This window comes from Amblyomma americanum, chromosome 3 (genome assembly GCF_052857255.1).
Source record: "Amblyomma americanum isolate KBUSLIRL-KWMA chromosome 3, ASM5285725v1, whole genome shotgun sequence".
Classification (NCBI taxonomy): domain Eukaryota; kingdom Metazoa; phylum Arthropoda; class Arachnida; order Ixodida; family Ixodidae; genus Amblyomma; species Amblyomma americanum.
The window spans coordinates 101265138-101287408 of record NC_135499.1 but is presented as its reverse complement, the minus strand read 5'-3'; the positions used below and the strand labels follow the sequence as shown (position 1 = coordinate 101287408).

General features: G+C 47.8%; 1 protein-coding gene and 1 non-coding gene across 2 annotated transcripts in view; both read left to right on the top strand.

Annotated features, from left to right (window-relative positions):
* The window catches only part of LOC144123931 (acetylcholinesterase-like), a 45170-nt gene extending 23226 nt beyond the window's left edge, over positions 1-21944 (top strand). The window contains exons 3-6 of the mRNA XM_077656642.1: positions 13763-14155; positions 17188-17485; positions 18395-18971; positions 20922-21944. Of these exons, the coding sequence (XP_077512768.1) occupies positions 13763-14155; positions 17188-17485; positions 18395-18971; positions 20922-21111 (1458 nt within the window). The 3' untranslated portion in view covers positions 21112-21944. The remainder of the gene's footprint in view (positions 1-13762; positions 14156-17187; positions 17486-18394; positions 18972-20921) is intronic.
* On the top strand, positions 6902-6972 carry TRNAG-GCC (transfer RNA glycine (anticodon GCC)). The gene has a single exon. It is a non-coding gene; the product is annotated as a tRNA-Gly (tRNA).
* Positions 21945-22271: the final 327 nt, after the last annotated feature.

Here is a 22271-nt window from a genome sequence, read left to right as displayed (position 1 = left end):
GTAGAAAGAAATCTGGCAAGTTCATGCGCGGTCACGTTGGCGTGCTTAAAATAGCGTACCTTAAGTGTGCTAAAAGCCACATGCTTTTTCATTGCATCATGCATGTGTCATGTTTCATGATGCAGTCCATGACCGCGAAGCTTGTTTGGAAACAAGCAGCCGCAGGCGTGCTGCTAACAGACATGTCGAGATTGAGAGGGGGCGCGGCAATGAAAAGTGTTTTCGTTATTTATGCACGCGATATGAAACTAAATTTGGTGCAAATATGAAATTGCTACGCTAGTTTCAGTAATGCCTTTTATTTTTAGCTATACCTGGTGCAGTTCTTGGGTAATTATAATTAACACCCTCGTCAAGTCACCTCAAGGACTTAAATAATTGAGTAGAAAGTGTGCAAATTTTTTATGCCAGCATGTTCACAAAGCCCTGTTCTGCATATGACGCTATTACTTCTTTTTTTAGACGGTCATGTACTTATGCATGCATAGTTACGTGAAAACGTTTCTTACAAAAATAACGAACATAACACGGCACGTGTAGGGAAAAAAAATCGGGAGATAAATTACACTCCTCAACGTCTCAGGAATCGTTTGCGACAAATAGAATCATTCTATTTTCATGCGTTACGACATTACGAAGGTGTGAGTGATGCCAATCGCAGAAAATGTGAAAGGTCAGAAAACGAACCTTGACGTTTACTTCCTCGTTTTTGGCCTCTTCGCTTGCGCTTTGGTCAAAGAAATGCGGCCCTGAACTCAAAGAAAGCCTCAAAGAAATTACCTCACAATTTTCGACGACCACGCATCTCGAAAGCGTACTTTATAAATTTCTACTGAATATTCAGCTATAATTTTTCGTCACGAAACAGAACACCCCAGCGCTAAGAAAGAAAATATTTCCTGAAATCAAAAATTTTCACCAAATCGACCAGTTCAACAAGGGGAGAAGTCGGCCTGGCTGGTGCGTGATCCTGCGGATAAAAACAGCGCTTAAGCGGGACAGCTAGAGGAGAATAAGAAGACGACGCTGTCCCCACTTTTCGCACAGCACGACACCTACATATGTCAGCAGACGGTGAGCGCACGTCTGCTCCGCCGAAAGATCGCCAGCACATCATCTCACTACTGCTCCGAAGCAAAATCATTCTGGCTAGAGCAGAGTGTCAACAACTTCTTATTTTATTCAATGCCTAGCGTAAAAATCAACGGCAGAAACGCTTTCTGTTTACTACTAGCCATATATACAATACACAGTGGCGAACTATTTCTCTGAATACGCCACACGTGGCCAACGCGAGCTGGTGTACTTCAAGAAATTACTAAGCTGTAAACATCAACCATTGCTGTGATTCGTAGAAACTGATAAAGCGCCTACAAGCCTTGAAAACCCGCGCTCAACACCGCTCTGCGACGACACTCCCTGGCCTTTTGCCTACCACGAGCCCGCTAGCGACTGCAGCGCCACCTCGTTTGTTTACAAACATGCAGGAGGTCGCAGACATACACAAAGGCATAGCGTACACTATAAAATAGCGTGCTTCGTACTGCGCATGCGCTAAACGCTATTCCAAACCGAGGTTTAGCGTGCGTGCTCTTGCGTACGCTAGGAAAAATAGCGTTGTCAAGATGGCGGCGCCCACGTCCCCCGCTTCGGAGAGAATTCGCCAATGTTATTGGGTTTTTAGGCATATTAATTGCTTTACATGGCACACGTGATATTAGCTTTGCCTCGCCTCGCCAACAGCATTAAGAAAGAAGGATAAACTTTCCCAAATTTCGATTCTGTGTAACGATTCCGCAGCTCTTAACCCTAACAAGACAGAGCCGACTGTGGATTGCCTTGATTTGGATTCTTAAGGAAATGTAGTCACAGCCTTGCCAAAAGTAGCCATTTCGCCGGTTAACTGGTCTGTGTAGGATATTCTAGAGCACTGTATCTAGGCTAACCACCAAGCCCGTCGCAGCAACGCTGCGTCGCAGTGCTCGTATCGCGTGTGTGCGTTGACATCGTGGTCGTACTTCTCAGATGGCAGCCACCGTGTTGACAGCGCATAGAGTATGCGTTGCTGTTCACGCTCGTGCATCATCACGGCTTCGATGTCGTCCCAGCTTAAAAACGCTAGGCAGTAGGGGTCCGAAAGGATGCTAGTACGCACCATGACGTTATTAAGAGCCTCGCTCGGTTCGGTTACCTAAAAAAAGTCGGGTCCTACCTCCACTGTGCAGAGCACGAACCATTTGGCCACGCAACCGGCTATCTGCGTGATGCGACTTGGATAACCTTGGTCATGCCTCTGCTAAATAGAAAAAACTTTGTCGCAACATATTTTCACAATTTAACACCAGATGGCGCCACTGCAACCTACGCTATCGTTGCGTTCAGGTTGGCATACGATAAACTAAAAGTGGTCGTGCAACCTCCTCTGCTACCTCCCGCTAAATGCTTGCGTATAGTGCACGCAAGCGCTCATACGCTACACTCATACGCTATACCGAGACGGCAGCGAAGAAAAAAACAGTCAACATAGCCGAAAACCTGACGAGAAGAAAACAGGAAACTAAGGGCGGGGGGAGACGACAAGTCCTCGTCTGGGTGAAGACAAGACCGCTTGTTGAAACGTTGGCAAGAATTCTGAGGCTTTCGCCTCCCTTGTTCACTTTGTGAGTGTCAAAACACCATCCGCTTGCACTCTCTCTACCACACATTCTTCTGCCGATTTTACACATGAAAGTAAAAACTACAGCTCTATAATATCTTGCATATTTAGCAATTCCATCATTTGAAATGAATGTTTTAATTATCCCTCATCTTTAGGCTCCATTCTGGCCGTTGAGAGGAGATTGGAAGGGGGGGGGGGGGGGGCGCTACGCTGAAACTTGGCTCCCCCTCATGGACTCATGGAGAACCCTGCGCACGTTTATAGACACCGTACAAAAATGTGTGTAAGCAGCTTAGCTGCTGACGCTAAACAGGCACTCATTGTTTCAGGAGCAAGCGCAGGAGCACACGTGCGTAACATTGGTTCGGTACAAGGGATGTGCGTGAGAAGTGACCACTTTCTTCTAACATTTAAACTGTGAAAATTGGCCAACAGCCTGACAGAGCCTGGGCGGCGTACCACCAGTACGCCCACCAGTACCACCGTACCACCAGTACCACCAAAGATGTACATCTTTGCGACTAGGGCTGTGCCAGTGGATCCACGAGCCCAGTCTGCCGCGGCAGTAAATCTCTTAATCCTTCCGATGTCAGCAAACAAGGAAAGAGACTTTTTAGTAACCGCGAATGAGAGTGAATGTTTGTGAGTGCGAGTGAGTGTTTGTGAGTGCGAGTAAGTGGTTGTGAGAGCGAATGGTTATGAGTGTGAGTGAGTGGATGTGAGTAGACATGAGTGCGAGTGTGAGTGTACATGAGTGTGAATGAGTGGTTGTCAGTGCGAGTGGACGTGAGTGCGAGTGAGTGTTTGTGAGTGGATGCAAGTGCGAGTGGTCATGAGCGCGAGTGTTAGTGAGTGGTTGTCAGTGCAAGTGGACATGAGTGCGAGTGCGAGTGGACGTGAGTGTGAATGGGTGGATGTGAGTGGCAGTCACCGTGACTGTGAGCGTGACTTAGCCACCTCTCATGGTGCCGAGGTATACCTCTGTCCAAATGTATACCTTTATTAGTAATTCTTTGTTTCAGCTCCGCAATCCGCGGGGTCGTCGTTTTGTTCCCGTTTCTCAGTCTTTTTATTTTACGCTTGGAATGAATAATATCTCGATTTATCGTAGTATTCAGGCGTTGTTTTCGAACTGCTTTTAAAGGGGCCAAGTGCTCTGTACAGTACTTTGCAGTCTCCAGGAAACGTTGCCATGAAAGTTGTCATGAAAACGTCACAAGGCCGCCGAGGCGAGCGCTGCAAACAATGTTCTTTGAAAAATAAAGCCTCGTTAGATCAGTTGCTCTGATATTTTGTTTTTCGCTCAATTAGCCGAAAATGCTGTAAGCGCTTCAGTAGAAGCAGACAAAACGGCCGCAACGGCATATTCAAAGGGCCCGCGCTTCTTGCAACGCTTGCCTCGGCGGCCTTGTCGTGACGTTTTCCACTGCAAAAAGAGATGGCGCCACCGTCGCACAATACCGAAAATTGACGTCGTCTGCGGGTTTTGGTTCGCCGATCTCTACGTTGACGATTACGTTTTCGCATCATGCACGGCTCGACTAAGTAAGTACCGTTGTCAAACTTGCTACGATACAAAAATTACCATAGTACGCAAGCCATGTGTGCAGTTTCACCGCAAATGAGCCAGCGGTTGAGGCGGGGAAATTTTTGAAAGTCTTCACGATAACTGTATAACGTTACTGCACTGTTCTGCGCTACCTGAGATCCCAGTGAGCGGTTGAAACGATACGAGACACACTTCCCACTTGTGTGTCCATAAGTCGTGTGCCCTTCGAATAGAGGAAGTGTACTCAATATGCCAGCCAGCTCGCGTGGCATTAAGCTCGCCCATAAGCTCTGTGCAAGTAATCGTAATGTTAAGAGGGAAAAAAAAAATAGCTGCGGTTTAAATACTGATGAACCTGGTTAGAGAGCGAAAGCTGTGGTGTATCGGGCAAGTAGACGCGGCTTGGCGTGTGTAACGCTGAGCGCGTTCCGCACACTCGATAGGCAGCGCGCCCACCCTGCCACCTTGGAAGGGTGGGCGCGCCGTTGATCGAGGATGGTCATCCAATGAACACTGCGGCCTGTTGCTGCAGTGCCGCGTGTCTGCTGCAACGTTATCAGCGCTAACGCCACATCATTCTCTTACCACCACCGCGTACCTCAAAGCGCGAATGAGGCTACTGACCCAAGAAGCCAGTTATGCGCGCCTTTCCTTTCCTAAAAATAATCATTGTCTAGAACGTTGTCAACGCCAATGAGCACAATGAACGCCGACGTCCTATAGAATAATAATAATAATTGGTTTTTCTGGGGAAAGGAAATGGCGCAGTATCTCTCACATATATCGTTGGACACCTGAACCGCGCCGTAAGGGAATGGATAAAGGAGGGAGTGAAAGAAGAAAGGAAGAAAGAGGTGCCGTAGTGGTGGGCTCCGAAATAATTTCGGCCACCTGGGGATCTTTAACGTGCACTGGCATCGCACAGCACACGGGCACCTTAGCGTTTAGCCTCCATAAAAACGCAACCGCCTCGATCGGGTTCGAACCCGTCCTATAGAAAAGAGGCGAGCGCTAATTGGTTTCGGTGGCGACGGCGGCTGGGTGACGTCATAGCTTCACGTGGTTTCTCCTCGGTTCAAGTTCAAACTCGCGCGCACGGCGAAGAAGCTACGGGAGGGGGGCAGTAGAACTTTCGCTTTAAAAATATATATTCTCGCAGCAAAGATGTGCGCAGCTATGTCTAACCACCGTGCCTACAATGTGTATAGATGTATCACCAAGCTAACGCTGCTGCAATGCTTCGAGTGCTAAAATCTTTACAAAGAATGAGTGAAGCACGCTTCCCTGTTCGCCCTGCGTACAGTGGCTAACGTATAGAATTGTATAGGATTTCTAGAAATGTACCCTACGTTCATCATGACGCGAGGGATGGATGGATGGATGGAAAACTTTATTTGGTCCTGCAAGTAGTGATAATTAACCTCTAAGTGGACCGTTCCCACGTCGGGACCGGAAGGCCGAGTCTCACGCGGCCACGTCGTGAGCCTGCTGGACAGCCCAGAATTGTTCATCCAGGTCCGGGCTGCGAAGTGCAGCCTCCCACCTGCCTGGACGCGTCCTTGATCGCCGAGTCTGACGTCGTTTGCGGGTTCTGGTTCGCCGATCTTTACGTACACGATTACGTTTTCGCATCATGCACGGCTGAATTCTTTATTCTTCAATTCTTTCGCAAGACCAGAGCATATGTTCTAGACGCGAGGGAAAGGCAAGCTAAAGAGATTGTTGCTGGTGGTGCCATCTGTCATTGATGCGTGTTATTTGGTCGCCAACAAAAACAAAAAGGAACTACGATATTTGCGCTTGCACCTTTTTCTTTTGTTTTTTAAACATTTTGACCAGAATATGAATAACTTTTCAGTTTGATCAATTCTTCATACTATTGTACCTGGTACCACAAAATTCTTATGCAATCGCAGAAGCTGAACCGCGCGTTTTGAGGCAGAAAATTTTGTTGCAACATACAGTAATGATTTGTGAACGTCTTTTTAGTACATTGAGTTTTTTGCTCGTTCATAGTGATTAGCAGGCGTTTCTTTCAGATATGGTGTGCAACATCTTTGACTTCACCTAATTTCTATTTAATGTGGTCACCCGCCACATTAAAATTGTGTCAAAATTGTGAAAAATAAATTGTGTTGGCGTTCTGAGACCGGTACAAGAATGAATGGGCTCGCAACTTACGCGATTTGCGTGCTATGAATCGTCAAGATGCAATTGTTGCAGATTTTGACGTCTCGTGCTGCGCTGCTCCCGCCACAGGATCATTAATAATAATAATAATAATAATAATAATAATAATTGGTTTCGGGGGAAAAGAAATGGCGCAGTATCTGTCTCATATATCGTTGGACACCTGACCCGCGCCGTAAGGGAAGGGATAAAGGAGGGAGTGAAAGAAGAAAGGAAGAAGAGGTGCCTTAGTGGAGGGCTCCGGAATAATTTCGACCACCTGCGGATCTTTAACGTGCACTGACATCGCACAGCACACGGGCGCCTTAGCGTTTTTCCTCCATAAAAACGCAGCCGCCGCGGTCGGGTTCGAACCCGGGAACTCCGGATCAGTAGTCGAGCGCCCTAACCACTGAGCCACCGCGGCGGGGCCAGGATCATTGAAAAGTGCATTTTTCAGCATGAAATAATTACCCGACGGCAATGGCCTTGACATCGTTCAATAGCACCTCGTATTCTTCGTGGCGTCGGTGGTTCAGTGGTAGAATACTCGCCTGCCACGCGGGTGGCCCGGGTTCGATTCCCGGCCGACGCATTTTTTTCTTTTTGTTGCAAATGTTCTTTTTATGCACAATTCTTTTTTATTTCTTTTTCATTTTTCAGATTCCTGGAATTTACTATTGGAAGAACTGCCGTATTTATGCACATACGTCGCACTGTGCGTTATTTTTACCCTTCGTTTCAGCGACTTGGTTCACTTCAGCTTCCTAAATTAGCGCGCGCAACGCTACTGACAGTACGTAAAATAAATCAGACCACAAGAAAGTTCCATGTATGGCCTCTAGCTTGCCATGGTTATTGGCAATATAGTGTGTAGAGAAGCCGTCAATACTGTTACAACGAGAAAGGGCGTCCAGTTATGGTTTATAGCAAGTCACACCCCTAACAATTAAAAAAATAAACGATCGCTCATTAATGTGAACATGAGAACACAGATAGGTAAACCGGTTCAAAAGCTTGCAAAATGGTCTCAGAACAGCGCTAATATATAGTGGTGCTTTCGAAACAAAAGCCTTACCAGTGCCCAAACTGCCAGCGAAAGCGAAACACCTCTTTCGTGTGTTCAAATTTCTTATTTATCAAAGTCAAAGACAAATTTATTTCAGCATCAACGTCCACTGGACACGTGTGATGTTGAGGAGCGGCAAGCATAGAGCCTAAAAAGGCTCGACAAAGGCCTGCACCCCGTTTGCAGGTGGCAGAGCGATGCAGAAGCTGATACGATAAAAATGCATGCAAGTTGCACAAAGCAAGCAAGAAATAAAAAAGCACATGGCAGCAAAAACAAAACTAAGCACAAGTACATCAACATTAAGCCAGGAATTACAATGGAAGTGAAATAAAGCAGAAAAATGAGCGGTAAAGCTGGCTGTAAGGTAAGGCTGATACAATGGAATTTCACAAGATAGGAATCTTGGAAAAAACGATAATATAGATGTAAAATAGAATCACAGAGAGGTTATAGAAAGTGGAGAGTAGATTGTAGGAAATTAGCAAAATGTTCAGAAATTTAATACACTCAGTAAGGCGTACCATAGCATCTGGTGACCGTAATTTGTTCACTTGTATGGTAATTAACTGCCAATGCTCTGTTTCTTCTGTTCTAGACACTGTGCCGTAATTTCATAGCTGCAAGTTCTCTGAAATAAGGGTCGTTATTTTTCATCGAGGTCTGGTAAAATGAAGCAGACACTGAAGGAATTTGGTAACGGGATGAGGTTCAGTTTTTCAAAAATGTGCTTCGGTGTGTGCACCGTGAACCTCATTCGAAATGATGTGCACTGCTTTCGTAACTTGCGTATTTTGAAGACACCACAAACACGAAGGCGTTCATGTTTGTGTTGTCTTCCTCCCGTGCTCGTCTCTTTTGCGCTACATTTTATTCAAATTGTCTAGGTTGGTAGCAGTAGTCGTACCCACAACTAAGTAACAATATCTTAGCGTAGAAAAAAAAAGAGGCTATGATAAAACACTAATTTTATGTTTTGGGGTAAAAGGAATCGCAGGCGCGATAACATCTCAACACTGCGAGATAATTTGGAGAACGTCATTTGAACGTAAGCGTTCCACGAGATGTTTTCTTGGAAAGAACACCGAGACTTTTGACGACGGATATTTCTATTGTGGATCCAGCTAGGCTAAGATTTAAGTTTACGTTTAGTGGCTTGTTTTTTTGGGGTGGAATAGAACTCCTTTCGTTTTAGAGACATATGTAATTAAAGAGTTTACTATGCTCCAATTTGCTAACAGCATAAGCACATCAATGGCTTTAGATTCGAGCTCACTCAAGCTAGGTCCTGGAAAGAATAAACTTGTGTCGTCGGCATATATGATAAATTTATTGTCGTCGTTAATTTTTATTCTGTCATTTATGCACATGAAAACAAAGTTCACAGACAAATTGTTCATTCTTCATCTCCACAAACGCTTGTGTGAAGTACACACATACTGCATGTGCTAGTGTGCGGGAACCCAGAATTACAAACAGAAGAAAGAAATATATCTCCTCAGTCTCAGCTGACAATACATGAACAATGCACGAAAAGGAAAATAACCATCCACATATACGTCACTTATGCATCAAAGAATGGCTTTTTTTCATCCTCAGAAATATTTCATTGTGTCAGTACGGTTACTGAGTGCTTGGGCAACAAAATGATGTACAATATGAATTTGAATTTATAGAAATGTCACATGTGTCTATATCTGTAACAGTTTGCAGATTGACTACTGCGTTGTTTCATTAGCAAAGAAGTCATAAGGAAAACAACTAAAAACAAGCATTAGAACTTACGGGCATATGTTTAAAACTGCACTAGTCCGTGTCTCCTCACAAGCATTGATACCAGGACACACTGTTGGCTCACATCAGCGGTCTTCAATTCGTTTACTAAACGTTCGCTACACGCTACAGTGCACTGCTACGGGTGCCATGGAGACCTTAGAGAAAATTATAATTACATAACTAATAGCTGATTTGCCTATCCGCACCCAATATACAATTAGTTGAATATAAAAAAATTATAAAATAGAAGGCGTGATACGCTGCTAGATTCCCTGAAGCTGGAAGACATTTGCGGGGCTATACTAATGTCCTTTGGGAACGTAGTGACATCATAAGGACATGCAGAGGATACATCCTCAGCACTTACTTTATACAAGTAGGCAGCCTTCATTGGTTTTTATAGCCCCTCTGAACAGCGTAGCAATATTTTGGTGGCGAGTTGTTGATCAGCGAAGCTGACTAAATAAGTAATGCGATTGGATAATCGCTGCCCTTAGTAAAAGTGTGCAGGGTTAGTTAGTGGTGTTCTTTTTTAAAAGGTAACATGTTGCTCCCCCTTAAAGGGTACAAAACCGTATCAGACTAATAGGGGACCTAGCAGTAGTAGAAAAACATATCATAACACAAATAAAGTAATCAAAATCGATACAGCAAATACAAAATGTGTTACACCAGTACGCATTTGTATTAGAATTTTCGTTATGGTGCGGAAATTTAACAACGTTTTTTCTTCCATATTTCGCAGCATTTTTTTTTCAGACTCGCGCAAAAGAAGTTAGCGACGTGCATATAATGAACTTATCAAACTGAAAAGCACTGAATCACTAGTTTCCGCAACGTTGTAATTGGAATTCCTACTCTAGATTTAAAACCCGAGACGATGACTAATATTAAAGATTCGGTCGCCTGCGCAAATTACAACAAATAATCTGGTTCGGTATACTATAACGATTTCAAGAATCGATTCCATTTTTGGATTTCCCGCCCTTCGCCATTGGCTGAAGCGACGTCATGTTCAAGGCTTCAGCCAATAATAACCAAGAGCGAACGCGGGGCGCGTCGTCAATTCAACCAATAGAGAAAGGCCGGAAATTCAAAAATGGCATGGAATATCGGTTGGGGAATCGTTATCCCACCCCTGGATTTCTCCACACCGCGGCCCTATTTTCAAACTGAGTCAAGTGTGGGATACCCTCAGTGGTGCAACTAGGGGGATGCGAATCGCACCTTATGCAGCGCTGACAGGGGGGTGCCACTTCGGTGCGTTAAAGGGGGGAAGTGGGGTGAGAATTGAGAGGACCGAGGCATGTGGACAAAGAAGGGGTGCATGGGGGGAGGTTGGCTCGCTGGGCCACCGCGCCGGTTCTAGAATCTGGATTCCCTGTGAGCTATAGCTTTGCTATTCTGATTTATTTATTTATTTATTTATTTATTGGTTGTTGATTGGTTGATTGTTTGTCTGATTGATTGTTTGATTGATTGATTGATTGATTGATTGAAATAACTATTATCGAACAGAGAAGGCTGGGGTCGCCATCCGCTTAGACGACGGCTCGCAGCTCTTGGGCCCGGGTGGCGTCTTCAGCCAGTTGGATGACAGTAAACACCTTTAGCATACCGTGTTACCAGTACCGGTACCGTATACCGGGGACCCACCCACCACGAATGGGCATGTGCAGATCGCCTCGAGGGCGCGCGCCAGGTACTGTTGGGACTCCCAGGCCTCGGATCCCACCGCTGCCACCGGTTGTTGTGGCGCAAAGGTTCACTCGAACCCGGGCTCATTCGGGTAGCGTGTCCGAGACTTCGGGCTGACGAAAGATGGCACCCGAAGGTAGGGAAAACGAAAAACAAGCAGGTTTACTGGCACTTTGAAGAAACTTATTTACATAATTTAGCAAGGAGCAAACAGTCACAAAATAAAAGTTCATAGCGTCGAGCGACTGGATGAGCCTTGTCGTCAGGGCTCAGAGCGTTCGTTCTGCCTCAGGATGCTCGTTAAATACACTAAGGCTCCGCCCCTTTCACTAGGCGGAGGCCAATTGAACACGAGGCACCGATCGGGAGAGTGACACAGCACATATTACGCGGAGCACCGTGGGAATGGGCGAGGAGGTTTCGGAGGTCCGCTGCTACTTCGCCCCCAGCTGCACATGTCCATCGAAAACATCGGTGCGGCGCCTTGGCTACAACTTCGGCGGGCTCTCCTTGCGGTCGGGATGGCACTTGTCAGACACGGTTAATTAAAGGAAGGCGCGGTCCCCTCTTCCCTCCGTCGTCTTCTCCATCCTGGGTCGCGTCTCGCGACAAACCTACCAAAGGAAAGGTCACTCCCCCCTCTTCAAGAGCGGGGGAAAGATTCCGCAGGCAGCTAGTTCCCAGCAAATCTTTTTTTTTTTTTCGTGGGGTCCTAGTGGGGTCCAGCGACCTGTCGGAATTGACCGCGTGATCATCCCGGTCGATGAAATCTTCGTTTTAATGCTCTTCGGCTGGTGTTCATCCCACTCATAACAGTACCCGGCAGCTGCACGCACTTCTGCCGCATCGGGACGAATCAGCGCCTGCTCACTGGCAGTGGGCGGGATCCCGGTACTCCGGTAACGGTAGCACTGTTCGCTAAAAGTGTCTGGTGCCACCCGAGCATGGGACAAACGGCCGTGCAGCGCTATGTGACAAAGCGAAACGGCCAAACTATCCGCTGACGGGACGCGCTTAGTGAGCACGTGCGTATTCTAGCCAGTTTCATCACTTCGCTTCGTCACACTTGTCCGATGCTCGGGTTACAGTGTAAAGAACTGGCCGAGTATACACCCTCCCCAGTCTCGACGCGCATTGCAGAAGTGGTACACGAAAGCCTATGTTTTTTTTTTCCTATGGACAAGACTTGTTTTCCTCTTAGACACGATTTCTACTTATTCTGTGGTGGTGATGATATACGATCGTTTCATCTCCCATCATGATTTCACTCGATGTTTAGGTAAAAGAAGAAAGGACGGATATCGTTAGGAAGCCCAGAAATGTGCTTTGCGACTCAGGGCTTCAGAACTTTGCTCAGGTATTCGGACAAGTGACGCACTCCACGAGGTTTCATAAGAGAGGCTTTTTTTTTTTATTATGAACCGAAAAAAAAACTTATATACCGCCCATCGCACTTCAGATCTCAATGGCCGATTCTGCAGCCTTTTCTTTAGCTACGGCATTGCACCAGAAATGATACAAACAAAACAAACAAAAGCAGAGAGCCAAACATCACGCACAACAGCCATTAGCCATTTTAACGTGCTCTGGACAGTACCCAAAAAAAACAGGGCCAGTTTCTGAGAATCCATAGGTTCGTTTCTGAACCTCCTAAGTGCTACCGCCCCGACGTCCCTTCGACAGGGTCGAGAAGCCAACCCCGTAAAAACATTGTCCCCACAGTTCGACTGAGCAGACACGAAACCGGACACCGCGACGCCGACTGAGGGCCGTTTGCGCCTCGCATTTCCGGACTGCCCTTCCCACCACAGGACCGCCAGAACGAAGGCCCGGCGTGCTCTCCTTTCCCATTTTCTCCCCGCCGTGACGCTTTTCTTTTCTTTCTTTTTCCTGCACTGTCCACCGACCGACACGCGTGACCTGGAATTCGGGACAGTGGTCTATAGTTCACTTCTGTCGCCATGTGGCGCATGACAAGAAACAAATGGCTGCATTTTTTTTTTCAGAAAAATAAAATGCCCGGCGGTACAAGAGGTTCAGTCTGCGAACCTCCTTATCTGTGCCGTGTATTGCCATAACTACTCGGATATACGGAGCGACGATTACGTGCGTGCAGGCGCAGTGCCAGCGTGAAATGGGGCAACCGTGCTGTGAAAATGCCTGTATTGGACAATCTTCCTCTTTGTTTCGTGAAAGATGGTATTAAGCAATGGAAAGCCCAGTCCCTGTTCTATTTGAATCTGGAAAAGAGCGATTGAAGAATTATATCATGCAGAAAGGTAGTTTTCGTCACCCGAAATGCATTTAAATTATCGTCATTTCCATACGCCCTTTGTTTAAACTTTGAATGTTGTTGGAACAAATGTTAAGCCAGGCGTTGAAACGCCGGTGCCTTTGAGGTGCGTGGGAGATCAACTAGAACCTAAATCCACCGGAAAAACACACTCTGTTATCTGTAGTTAAACAAAAAAAATGAGCTGTCCGAAATTCCTGATAACTATAAGGGACCGGTCACGTGACCGACATAAAATTGTTTTGTTTTTTTCTGAGGAAAGGAAATGACTCAAGATGGCCTAATTACATTCACATTCTACATATATACATCCTGACAGGATACGCGAAGACGGTTTACCCGCTCCCGAACAGGCCTAAGTCGCCGCCAACATGAAAAAAAAAAATGGCCCCTTTCATGTGTACACAACAACCGTTTTCTTTCGAACCTCCCAAGCAACCACAGATATCCGTCGGACGTCCGAGATAGATCCGAACGTGAAGCCCCTACAATATTCACTGTCCACAAAACAAGGCTGAAGCTTCCGTGCATCTCGTGTTCCCTTCGCAGCTGGACTGGACGCCCTTTCCGCGGCGCCCCATCGAGCAGACCAACAGCGAGGACGACTGCCTCTACCTGAACGTGTGGCAGCCCCTGGACGAGCTTCGGGAGGACTACTCCTGCGACGCCTGCGGCCGGCCCCCGCTGCCCGCCGTGGTGGTGCTGCACGGGGGCCTCTTCCAGTACGGCGGCGGCGGCGGTCCGTACGCCTTCTACGACGGCAAGTACCTGGCGGCCGCCTGGAACGCCGTGGTGGTGGTGCCGGCGTACCGCGTCGGCGTCTTCGGCTTCCTCAACGCCGCGCTGCCCGAGGCGCCCGGAAACGTCGGCATCCGGGACCAGATCGCCGCCCTGCAGTGGGTGCGCGCCAACGTGCACCTGTTCGGAGCCTCCCCTTCGCAGGTGCGAAAATGGGGGCTGCGGCACAGAAAATGTTGCCACTCGTATCGACCCTACTCTATTCTCGCCAATAACTAAATTTCCACAAAAATAAGTACGTGTATAAAACGTGCATTTTACCATTAGTCGACTCTTTTACACAGAGCATGAATCGGTATTTATTTATTTATTTATTTATTTATTTATTTATTTATTTATTTATTTATTTATTTATTTATTCCAAATTCCCGTGTTGGAGTATTACGTGTGGCCCAGGTGGGTCGTTAAAACATTTTTTTTTTCAGTAAACGCCTAGAAGTGTGCTGGATGTGTGTGGCGAACTGCATCGGCAGGATGGCAGTTGTAGTCCGTGGCTGTCTGGGCAAACAAAGCATTAAGATGCGCAGTAGTATGTGTACATGGTGGGACTGCTTTACCGCGATTAAGGCGGTGAAAAAAGCGGCGAGCAGGCATGATAATACACTTTCCAATTGTTCAGAGGTAAACATTCATGAAACAAATGTACATACTGATGCTGCGGACATAACTTTCATGAGCCGCGGCAGTGGCTCGTGGTTTGGTGTTCGGCTGCTGACCCGAAAGACGCGGCCGGGTTCGATCCTGGTGCCGGCGGTCGCATTTCGGTAGAGGCGCAATGCTAGACTCTCGTGTAGCGTGCGATGTCACTGCACGCTCAAGAACCCCAGGTGGTAGAAATTGTTCGAAACCCTCAACTACGGTGCCCCGCATAGCCCGAGCCATTTTGAGACGTTGAACCCCATAAAACCAATAACAATACATTTACTTTCCAGGTGAAGGGCGCCGAAAGAAAAAAAAATATCAGTAGGTCTGCAGAAATGCACGGTAGAGATGCATTCCTGCGCACGATTATCGACAGACGGAAATGAATAATTCAGAGTGCTTAATTACGCCCGATGCTGCGTAAATAGCGAAAATATGCAAGAGCAAGCGGCAATGTTGCTGCGTTTTCCTATATCTCTTTCTTTTTCACCCCTTCCATGCACGTATGGCCCTGACAGCTCACCAGAAGTGAAACTACAAGTCAAGTCAACGAAAAATACAAGTGAAGAAAAAAAGCGGCCTTTCCCCGTCAAATGGCTCTCTTCCAGCCAATGGCGTCGGCTGATTGTCATGAACATGCTAGCGTGAGAATGCATGGAGTGGCAGATGAAAGGGGATAGTCCCCTCATACTCCTGCAATGTTGGGGATAGCCCCTACCTACACTGACACTCCACTCCCTGCATTTTCACGCTACTCATGCTAGCAGCTTCATGAGAATCTGCCGACGCCATTGGCTGGAAAAGGGTCCCGGAAAAGGCGCTTTTTTCTTAACTTGCAGACGCCTACAGAGGGGGGTTTCAAATCGCCTGGTGGTGTCTTGCGGCCACGCATCATGACAATGATTAGGGCAAGACGGAGTTGGTTTTTGAGGAAAGAATATGGTGCAGTAATTGTCTCACCTCGCATCTCGGTGGATACCCGAACCGCGCCATGAGGGAAGGGAGGAAGGTGGGAGTGAAATAAGGGAAAGAAAGAGGTGCCCGTAGTGGAGGGCTTCCGGAATAATTTAGACCACCTGGGTATCTTTAGCGAGCACTGACATGGCACAGCACACGGGGGGCCTTTGCGTTTCGCCTCCATCGAAACGCGGCTGCCGCGGCCGGGTTCAAACCCGAAAACTCAGGCTCAGTAGTCGAGCGCCCTAACCACTGAGCCACCGCGGCGGGTCGAAGAGCACAAAAATCGCTTTTTGCAATATTATTATGTTACCTCTCCTCCTATCCTCCCTCCCTGTCCCTCACCTCTTTCATTTCATTTCTCCATCCTGCCTGCTATACTTTACTTCCGCTGCCCCAGCTCAGTTGCTTCAGTATCGATGGTAGATGCCGGAGCTAGCAAAAATCTTTTCCTTTCTTTTTTATTATTATTCAATAAAACCACTACTACTATTATTATTATCTGTAAGGGGGAGGCCAGGAATGCATTTGTGCGTTAATTCTTTTCGGAAAGACTGTATTGACGTAACTTCCTCTCTCAAACATACTGGCAAAACCCTTCCTGTTGAAGGACTCTAATGTTGGACGCCTGTCGAAACGGCTGATTGCTAAGCGACTGTGTTACCAGCCAATTAGTGATAATCGACAGAAAACAAGGTTTCATCGCCACTCTGGGGCACGGGCCCAGTTTTACAGCAAAAAATACATTTTCGAAAATCATAATTTCTACAAATTTCAGGTACGAATTAAGCCGTCAGATACAGCTGCCAGACATCGAACTCTTAGATCAAGATTTAAAAGCAGACCGCAGCGATGGCATCGTGGTTGGAGCACCCCCCGCGCATGTGGGAGGTGCGGGGTTCGATCCCCAGTGCCGCCAGACACCCACCGGTGATGCAATGGGTACCCGCTTTCCCGTGCCTGGCGCTCGGCTTCGTTAGGGTCAAATGTCCGGGAAATGGGTCTTTGACCACACGTGAGTAGAAGAAAAAAACCTTGTCATGGTGCTCTTTGGTCAAAGATGCCCTTGTGGCATCAAAATATATCAGCATCATCAAAATTTGAAAGCGATACCGGCATCGAAGCACGCTAGCAGCTACGAACTTGCGGCTTAGAGCATGGACGCGAACGCGAAAAACGCAATGTGGAGGCCAAGAATGCATGGCAGGTGAACAGTGGCATGGGATAGACGAGACCCGACCGCGGCGGCTGTGTTTTTATGGAATCAGAACGCTAAGGCGCCCGTGTGCTGTGCGATGTCAGTGCAGGTTAAAGATCCCCAGGTGGTCGAAATTATTCCGGAGCCCTCCACTACAGCACCTCTTTCGTCCTTTCTTCTTTCACTCCCTCCTTTGTCCCTTCCCTTACGGCGCGGTTAAGGTGTCTGTCGATATATGAGACAGATACTGCGCCATTTCGCCCCCCCCCCCCCCCAAAAAAAACACACAATTATGGGTCAAGAATGCATCAAAAGTCAAAGCAGACGAGTTCCGAGGTCGTCAGCGGGAACTCTAGCCGGCTGCGGTTCCCGTATACAGGTCACCTTGCTGGGCCACGAGGCCGGAGCGGCATCCGTCGGTTACCACTTGCTATCCAACCGCAGCGCGGAGTACTTCCAGCGGGCCGTGCTGATGGCCGGTTCCCCTTACGCGCCCTACCCCAACAACAGCGGCAGTGCCGCAGAGGAGAACGTGCGGGAGCTGGCACGCACTCTGCGCTGCCCGGACTCCTCGGCGGGCCGCGCGGCCGTCGCCTGCCTCAGGTCGCGCTCAGTCAGGGCCACGCTGGAAGCGGCCGACGGCCTCGAGTTCGGGCCCAGCTTCCTGTCGCCTGAAGGTAGGCCTGCGATGGAAGTCGCTCAACAATGGTGAAATTGGAGAGAGCGAAAGGAACCCTTTCCGGCAGATATTGACGGTTTATGCGAAGCACATCAACATCCGGCCACATGACCAGCGCCAGGAACGCGACCGTGCGCCCGTTGCGATATATAGCTCACATTGCCACAAAGTCTGTCGTTACTGCAGGTCTTATCCATCAGCAAAAGATCACTGGCAGCATGGCGACAGCTGTCTCCGAGTTTAGCACGTCACGCGGCAGATCGTATACGTTCATCACAAATTTGTAAAGCGATGTAAAGGCATAAAAGGGAATAATTACATATAGTGCAGACGTATCTCATCTCCTTTAGTCCACGAAAATAAATGAAATGAAATGCAAGAGGTCTCCCAGTGTAGTGAATTCCTGAACATACCAGTGATGTGGCCACTGCGTCTACATCATAAGACCCAGCATTGTCCAGTGTGAGACTCAATGGCACGAGATATATGACTCTGATTGGTCGCAATTGTGGGCGCAGAGTTAGAACTTGTCCGGTACCATTAAGTGGGACAAGAGATGGATTCTTACCTTTACGGCACAGCTCTTTGCGTTGCGGTGGGATGAAGAGTCTGGAAGTTTTCATATATGTCAGCGATAAAGCTTTAAGGCTTAGAATAAACATATATTCATTACTTTTTTGTTCTAGTGAAAATCAGCGAGGCACATGTAAAGTGCTATAGAAAGTAACTGCGCGTTGTTTTTCATCGTCTTACCAATGCAGTGACATTAGGTGGAGGCGAGAGAGTTATAGTGACAACGACATCAACAATAACAATAATACGAACAGGAAACACCTCGATCATTTCCCACGCCTAATTCTAAGCCTCACGTCCGTTTCATTTCACCGCTACCTCGACGAGTGAGCAGCAACGCACCAAGAACAAGAAGCGGCAGTGGTACTCCAGAATCCTCCCCGGATGAGCGCACACTTCAGGCCACTGGACCTCGTGGCCGGCTACACCCGCAACGAGGGGGCCCCCTACGTGCTGGAGATGCTTCGCCACTCGCGTCTGCACTTCAACGACGAGACTCGCGGGGGAGACGTGCTCGCCCCGCTCGTCGACTGGCTCCAGCGCCACGGTGTCCGCGAGCCGAACGAGGTCCTCGACTTCTACGGGCTGCGCGCGCCCGAGTTCGCCGCCAAGAGCGGCACGGACGTGCTCGTGCCCCTGGAAGAGCTGCTGGGCGACATGCACGTCTACTGCCCGGTCAACTACCTGGTCGAGGAGGCCACGGCGCTGGGCAGCCGTGTGTTTGCGTACGAGTTCGCGCAGCTTCCCTACTACCGCTGGTGGGCCCGATGGCAGGGCGTGCCGCAGTTATTGGACCTGGTGTACGCGTCGGGCCTGGTGCGCGCCATCCAGCACGAGTACGGCCTAGACCACAAGGAGCTCGTCTTCTCGCAGGACATGGCGGCTGCGTTCGCCGCCTTCGTCTGGAACGGGTCAGTAATTAACGCCTCACTAACGACATGTAATGCAATGCGCCTTTTTCGCGACATGTTGCGCCCTCTCCCAAGTGCGCGAAAATTCGTATGCTAAAGAGACGACTAGAGGTAAACAAATGACTGTGAGCACCTCAGGCGCGATCCGCTTCTACGAGGCACCATGCTGCTCATGCGCAATACAATTAAGCTAATAATTTGTTTCAACCAGTACTGGAGCTTGGGAGAGGGCAGAGATGGCGAGGGGCCCATGCGCATAGCGGACGTGTGAAAATGGCGCGAATTCACGGTCGGCCGCTTGTTTGGAGCAGTTACAACGGACACTGGAACCTCGGTACGTTGAACCTTGAATAGCAGGGGCAGCAGCGGCCGGGTCCCTTTAATGTGTGAGTGTGGACGAAACTGGTAAATTGATGCAATATTTCAACTTCCAAGGTTGGAATACAGAGATTGAAGAAAACCAGCATAGGAGCGGCGCCAAGCTGTGCATAACATACCGCCAGAAACGAAGGTTTTGCATAACCTCTTCGATGTGATACAGCAAAACCGCAGGTTATACGAACGCAGACAGTGAGGTCTTTCGCGTGCTCTTGGAAACTTCCCATCGCCTCTCGTTACCAATGGGCCTTAGCTTTACTCTGAGTTCGCTGCTACTTGAGATTGTTTGGAAACATTATAAAAATGACAGGAATACCAATGACGATAAAGCACTGTTCTCGTTATCCATTTCGCTCGTAAAGCAAATTAAGCAGCTGACAAAAATTAGCTACGTTTACATGAACTCAACAGAAATCGATCGAGTTGACTCCTTTCTGACGGAAAATGAGAAAAAAAATCGAGTTTTTTTTTATTCGAGATGTTCGCCATTAAGAATAGTGAGTGGAGTACTGCAGTCGCGGCTTTTCCTCCTCAAAAATTGCTCTTTCTCTCGAATAATCAACTCGACCCGCGTTCTGTTGAATTCACATAAACGTAGCAATTGACTCGATCATCAGTGTTACAGGGTTGCGTCAAGACCGAAATAGCTCGACGGGGACGTGCCCATGTTATGGCGTGCATCAAAGGTGTCTGTGGCTGTCTGTTTCTTCCATGTGCAAGCGCCGCGACACTACACAGAACTATCGGATGTTCCGCATGGCAAACAGTGTGTCAGTGGCTTGCCGCAGAAGTTTTAGCTGAATGCCCTGCGCAAAGTTTGTACTTGTTCGAGTAGCAAGACTTCAATTGTGCGCGTCGTCTCCGTGCTTCGTTGCACTGCGCCCAGCTCAAGGCAATGGCTCTTCCATTTTTCGCGTTCTTTGACGGTCACAGTTGCGTCATACCGGCCTCACTAAGCCACTCTTCGCTGCTGTGAGTAAGGTCACACCTTTCATTTCAACAATGTGGTTGAGAACTCAGCTAGCTCAGCGGCGGAAAGCGTCTGGGGAAATGGGCAGTACGGGTGACCGCCAGGTGCTGATGATGATAATACCATCCCCAGAGCACTACCGGTATCAATGCGCGGCAAGTTTGCGCCTGTGCAGACGACGCGAGTCACGCAGGTTTTGATAAGGCAACGCGGCAGGCGAAGCATTTCGCGCAGTGGTTGATAATCGCCGGTGCACGTAGTACGCGATGCGTTAGCTTTCTCGTTAAAACAGGAAGTGTCCTGGCGCAAAATCCGGCTAAATCGTAGTGTTGGCAGAACAGAAATAAAAATTCCGACAAAACCGTGTATAGACGATCGATCGTACCTTAACTCATTCATTAAAACCTTGAGATAAAAGGCTAAGGGCGCATAGTTAGTGCCGGCTCTCCTTTACCTAAACCAAGCCACTAAAGCGATAAGACAAAGAATTAAGCCTAGTTTTATGCTGGCCCACTCCCTTTCTGTCAGACCTTGCGGAATCATTGCAAATTCAGCTGTTTGCAGCAGTATTTTGCTTTCGTCTCCCGTTCTTGGCTCTGCAGCGAGCCGCCACCAGAGTCGAACTGGACCCGGTGGGAGACCTTCCACCGTGGGTCGCTGGTCTTCGTGGGAAGCGAGAACGGCAGCTACGCCGTGGCGGCCTCCATGCCGCACGAGAGGAACTGCGCCTTCTGGATGAGGTTCCTCAATCCTCTTCCCGCGACCACCGCCAGTACAGCCGTGACGCCGTAGTCCATGCTCTCATGAGTGGAAAAGCGCTATAACCGCTCGCAGAGAGCGTTGCAACGAGGCGTAAGGGTAACGCAGAGAGCTAGAACGGAACTGCATTTGGATCAGAACATTACTCCAGCCCCCATCGAATATTCGACACAGCGTTACACGCGCTAGAGCATGTTAACAGAGTTTAGAATCGCTCACGTATCTTTGCAGTATATATTCTTAAATTGCAGTACGTAGTTTAGAACAACATTCGAGAACTACATCAGCAGGCCGACCTTTGTAGAACAGCCTTGTCTTGTGGTAAATTAAAAGCAACGCATGGCAGTATAATTCCCGCGTGGCTGGAAGTTGTTGAAGGAATCACATAAGTGGCTATTGCTCTTTGGTTACCAACGTGAGCTATAATTAAAGTCTACGGACACTAGTACATGATGGAAATACACTACTGCTCGCAGAGTAGAACTTATGGAAACAATAAGACAACAAGGTTCTTTGTCCTCCTTTGACGTGCACATAATTTGGCAGTGGGCGTCATAGCAGGCAGCTTCTTCGACGCTGGGCGATACATGTACAGTTGTTGCGGCGAACAGAAACGTGAACTTTAGACACACATAAGCTTTTATGCACATAGCAAAGAACACGCCAGGGCCTGTCTGGTCGGGTACAGTTCAACAGCACATTAAGCAGAAAATACGCCGCTCAAACATAACTGACCTAATATACTCGCATAGTCGTTTGGTATTAGTAATGCCGTAGAAGTAATTTTTTTCACTTGCGTGGAATGTAGGACTAGTTGATAGTTGTTTATCATGTAATAGAGCCCAACAAGACCTGTTTTCTTTTCATTGTCCAGTCTTATTGTACACTGCATTAATGTTCATTTTGTCTCCTCAAAAAGTCTTATAAATTAGTGCTGGGCTTCCCTGACTAGCCTGGTATAGTTCTGTTTCAAGAAACATCTGCTTTCTGGGCAGGAGCACTGAAAATACTGCACTCCAGGAGCCTTAATAAAACCTTCACTGCATGTACTACTTCCATTTTCTTTTGGTCAACATGTTTAAAAAGATGCATGTAAACCAGTGAGTTAGTTCACAGAAGCCCTGTGAGGTGATCTGCTGAACGTTTCCCATGAGAAAATCATCAAAAGCTTCTTGTGTAAACTTTCCTCATAT